Here is a 5,187-nt window from a genome sequence, read left to right on the forward strand (position 1 = left end):
GCAGAGGGTCCCAGCGCAGCCCCTTCCCCGGGCTGCAGCTCCTGCGGTTGGAGGAGCCGAGCGCCCGCTCCGAGAGGCAGAGCACGGCGACCCGTAACGCTCGTCCCTTAATTAATGGGGGGGGGTCTTTTTCCGTCGCCCCCTCTCGCTGGCCCGGGGCGTTGGAGCCCGGGGCCCCTTCCCTTGTCGGAGCAGCGGAGAGCTCAGCCGGGCCCCTTCTGGCCATACCAGCCACTAATTACTCCCCCTCGCACTCTCATTACAGCCGCGGCCCCCGCGCCCACCCCCAGCACCTGGGCCCGAGCCAGCGTCACCCAGGGCCCGGCCCCCCGGCTCCCCCCAGCACTGGCATCACCACCACGGTGCCCGGCCAAGAGGGGCGGCGGGTGACGGCGCCTGAGGCTGAGACCCCCGCAGCCCCGTGTCACGGTCACGTCATGCTTGGCCACGCTCTGCCGGGTGGGGACCCCCTGGGGTCTCCCCCGTGGAGGGAGCTGCGTGGCAGGGTCTGTCCTGGTGCTGGGCATGCTTGGGGGGGACGTCCAGGGGTGCCCACCTAGAGGTGCTCATCTAAGAGTGTCCATCCAGGGGTGCCCACCCAAGAGTGCCCACCCAGGGGCCCCCATTCAGGGGTGTCCATCTAGGGCTGGTCATTCAGGGGTGCTTACCCAAGGGTGCCCGCTCAGGGGAGCCCATCCTAGGGTGTTCATCCCAGGGTGCTCTTCCAAGGGTGCTGGTCCAGGGGTGCCCATCTAGGGATGCCCACCCAGGGTTGCCCATCCAGGGTTCCTCATTCAGGGGTGTCGATCTAGGGGTGCTCATTCAGGGGTGCTCACCCAAGGGTGCCCACCCAAGGGTGCCCACCCAGGGGACCCTGGCCAGCATACCCACCCGAGGATGGTTGTCTAGGGGCACCCACTCAGGGGTGCCCAGGGACCGGGGGTCCCCACGCGGGAGCATCCATCCAGGGATGCCCAGGGTTGCCGTCGGGGCCCCGGTGGGGCGGCGGGAGGAGCCGGGCTCGGTCACCTCCCCCCGTGGGAGGAGCCACGCGGGATCCGCGACCGGGCAGGAGCCGCCGGCAGCGCGGAGCTCTCAAAACCGCCCGCGAGCGGAGCTGCCCGCTGCCGGTGCCGCTGCCGGTGCCGCCGCCGGTGCCGCCGCCGCGGGAGCTGCCCGCGCCCCCGGGGCTGCAGGCACCATGCGCCCGGGCAAGTGACAGCGGGGACTCGCTCCGGTGCCCAGGTAAGGACGGAACGGGACCCTCGGGGGTGCGGCGGACCCGAAGGGACGTGTCGCTCCCTCCGTCGGGGACCCCGGTTCCTCGACGACCCTCCGGGAGGGCGCGAGGGGCTCTGTCCCGACGGCGGAGCAGCGGGACCCCGTCCTGGGGTGGCTCTGCCGCCGGACACGTCGGGGCCGGGTTTTCGCTGGGGATGGAGGTGATGAAGATGATGGGAGAGATGAAGGACCTGCCCCAGCCCCTGGCTTTTGTTTCTCCCCTCCAGGAGGGGGCAACCCGGGGAGGGGACCCCCGGTCGGGCTGCCCGGTGCTCCGCGAGAGCAGCCCCTTCCCCAGTGAGTCCTGCCCGGGGCCAGGACCCCAGCAGGGCAGAAACCGGCATCCCCCACTTTTCCCAGTCCATGTGGATGCTGCAGGGCTGCCCTTGAGCAGACCCCCCTCCCCAAATATCAGCGCATCCCCTCTCTCCTGAGCCCACTTGGCTGAGGGTGGGACTGGGACTCGGACCGTGAGTGGGACTGGGAGCTCTGGGCAGCCCTGGGTTCAGGGCTCAGCTGACACCAGTGTCCCCGTAGCCACTCCACTGGCCGTGCTGGACCTGGTGGAGCAGCTTGGGGGGCTTTTAACCACCCCTGCAGCCAGAGCCCACCGGATCCAGCTACAGCTGGGCCCCATCCTGCTGCATTCCCAGACGGGGCATCGTGCAGAGGTCTTGGGCAAATCCTAATTTTCATGGTCTGCTCGTGGGTTTCTTGTCCCTTCTGCCCCTCTCCATGACGAATTCCTGGCCCCAGATGCCCGTTCTGACCCCGGCTCTTGTGCCAGCATCTTTCCTGCATCCTCCTCCCCAGCCCTCTCTGTTTCTGCTGCCTTGGGTGGTCCTGTCCAGGCTCAGGGTCTTCACAGCAGGGGAGGGGCTGTGCAGGGCTGGATTCAGTCTTTGTCCTGCACCAACTGTCCTCTGCAGAAAGGAAAGAGGTGGAGGGTTGAAACCAAGTTCCTGGTCCTACAGAAAAGGAGAAGGAACTGAACCCACTTGTTTTGGGATGGGAGCTCGGTGCCTGGTGGCACAAAGGGAGGGCATCTCCCTCTCTGTGAGCTGAGCCATCCGGACCTGAAAATTACTTTTTTGGCTACTGCAGGCTTTTTCCTGCGATGGGTTTCTTGTGGTTCTTCCGGACGCCGTGGGATGGAGGCGTTTGAAAATGAAAGGAATTGACAATAATGGGCTGGACAAGCTTCCCATTTCACAATGGGTTCCCACCATCTCCTTACTTGGGAATCTGGGAAACTACCAAAGTGACTTCATCGGGCAATTCCCTCTTTCTCTACTTTTCCCTCCTTAAAAAATAATAAAATTCAATATTCTGGAGAGAGAGAGCAAAATGCCTAAAAATTCAAACTGGATTTCCAAAGAGACAACCTTCCATGGGAATACTGCGCCGCGAAGCGCAGGAAAGCGGGGAAGACGCTTGGGCTCGCCTCTTGAACAGAGCCCCAAACCTGGTGGTTTTCTTCTGGGATGGATTCTGGGGCACAGGACCAGCGAGGGATGGGAGCTGCAGGCAGGGATGATGCTGCCTTTGGGACAGGTTCCCAAGGGTGGAGGGAAAGTAACCCCTGGGCTGCAGCCGGGAGCGGTGCCGGAGTGGATCTGCAGCCTTTTCGGGGCTACTCTCACCACGCAAAGCGGGTGCAACCCCGTGGTTCCACCAGGACACTGGCAGAAGGTATTTGGACCAGCTCCATCCTGGCTCAGCCAGACCCAATGATGGTCCTTCACCACCTTTGCCCACCAGGTTTCTGAGCCTCTGCCGAAGAGTTAATTGGGGCCACATGGTCCTCCGGGGATATGACGGCTGTGTGCAGCAATTAACACCCTAATCCAGCCCGCAAGCCCCATCACGTATATTAAAAGTGGGATTTTCCACATGGGGTGGACAGGGGCGGTGGAGCCAGGGCTTGGGCAGCACACTTTCAGCAAAGCTGCTTAGATGCTAAGCTTTATTAAATGAGTCAGGCACGATGACAGGATCTGGGGGGCTGATTAACATGAAACCAAGGCTGGTTTGTGTGGTGTGACTGTTCGTTATGGCAGAAGGAAAAGAAGGTTCAAGCAAATGTGCTCAGGTTAGAAGAACTCAGGCAGGAAAATCTCCAGAGGCAGCTCAGCGGAGGACCTTTACTTTCAAGCTCCGTTTTGCAACCCACAATGTGACAATCAGGGTTGAAGCCACAAGGGGAGGGACTCATGAATGGGGATAACCCCAAAATTGAATTGTTGGAAGCCCTGAGTCCTGGAAAAGAGCTGCTGGGCCCCAGGGAGAGGCTTCAGTGGCTCCCCAAAAAATTCCCCAGAAATTACTGTAGGTAGATGATGGATAAATGCATTCTGTAGGTACCATTAGCGGACAGAAAGCAGTTGATGTCTCTGGAAGATGATTTTAAGCTCAGTTCCTAGTGCCCTCAACATGTTGAGTGACTCTTCTGCTGGAATTCGTTAACAACTCCTTGTCCCTTTGTTGCAGAGATCAGAGATGACCAAGACGTATGCCAAGCCCAAAGAGATGGCAGAGCTCGTGAGCACCCAAGCCTGGATGGATGAAACGTTGAGCTCCAAAGATGAGCTGAAGGAAGAGGATGGCAGGCAAGGTCCTTTTGGATTGATGTCTGGCTTGAATGAAGAGCATGACAGCGTTGAGGAAGAAGAGGAGGAAGAAGATGATGGAGAAAAGCCGAAGAGAAGAGGACCAAAGAAGAAGAAAATGACCAAGGCAAGGCTGGAGCGGTTCAGGGCCCGTCGGGTGAAGGCCAACGCCCGGGAGCGGACACGGATGCACGGTCTGAATGATGCTCTTGACAACCTGAGGAGGGTGATGCCCTGCTACTCCAAGACTCAGAAATTGTCCAAGATTGAGACACTGAGGCTTGCAAGGAACTACATCTGGGCTCTGTCTGAGGTGCTCGAGACGGGGCAGACTCCTGAAGGGAAGAGCTTTGTGGAGATGCTCTGCAAGGGCTTGTCCCAGCCCACCAGCAACCTGGTGGCTGGCTGTCTGCAGCTGGGGCCGCAGACCTTGTTCCTGGAGAAGCATGAAGAAAAGTCCTCGATGTGTGAATCGGCCATATCCAGTCACTCCTTCAGCTACCAGTCCCCAGGGCTCCCAAGCCCACCCTACGGGACCATGGAAACACATCTGCTGCATTTAAAGCCTCCGACCTTCAAGAGCTTGGTGGATGCTTCCTTTGGAAACCATCCCTCTGACTGCGCCACTCCCCCCTATGAGGGTCCCCTGACGCCGCCCCTGAGCATCAGCGGGAACTTCTCCTTGAAGCAAGACGGGTCTCCAGACTTGGATAAATCCTACACCTTCATGGCCCACTACCCCTCAGTCAGCCTGGCTGGAGCACACGGACATGCCTCTCACTTCCAAAACACAGTGCCCCGCTACGAGATCCCCATAGACATGAGCTATGAGTCCTACCCACACCACGTGGCCGGGCCTCAGCTCAACGCCATCTTCAATGAATAGCAAAGCAGAGTTAGACCCAAATTCTTGACGCAGAGAGAAGTTCAGTCGCGTCGTGGAGCTGTTTCTAGAACGGACCACAACTGGAGCGAGGGTATCACCGCTGCGGGGTGAGAGACTTCTGAGCATCGCTGCAGGACATCGCTGTGAAAGGTTCAGCTGGCCCTCCGGTCTTCTCCCAGTCCTCTGCGCCGGTGCCACCTTGCTGATTTCTGAGCGGTCCCCAGGAGCCACGTGAACCCTTCCCGACAGCTGAACTCTGAGCAGCCGCTGCCGAAAGTTGAGCCGTTGCCTCCCGCTCCCTCTCCCCCAGGGATGCTCACGAAGGTGGCTTCACCCCGCAGGACTTTCTGCCTGAACGCACTCCAGCACTTGGGATCGTCCATCGCCGAGACGTTACGGCTCCTTTTCCTC

At 60.2% G+C, this 5,187-nt stretch overlaps 1 protein-coding gene across 1 annotated transcript; it reads left to right on the top strand.

Annotated features, from left to right (window-relative positions):
• Positions 1-3,780: 3,780 nt before the first annotated feature.
• NEUROD4 (neuronal differentiation 4) lies at positions 3,781-4,777 on the top strand (the record flags this gene model as incomplete). The annotated part of the gene is made up of 1 exon (XM_082011893.1): positions 3,781-4,777. The coding sequence occupies one exon, from the start codon at positions 3,781-3,783 to the stop codon at positions 4,774-4,776; it is 996 nt and encodes a 331-aa protein (XP_081868019.1). The 3' UTR covers position 4,777.
• Between the last annotated feature and the right edge of the window lie 410 nt (positions 4,778-5,187).

The sequence above is a fragment of the Phaethon aethereus genome (genome assembly GCF_964289735.1).
Source record: "Phaethon aethereus genome assembly, chromosome: 29".
Classification (NCBI taxonomy): Eukaryota; Metazoa; Chordata; class Aves; order Phaethontiformes; family Phaethontidae; genus Phaethon; species Phaethon aethereus.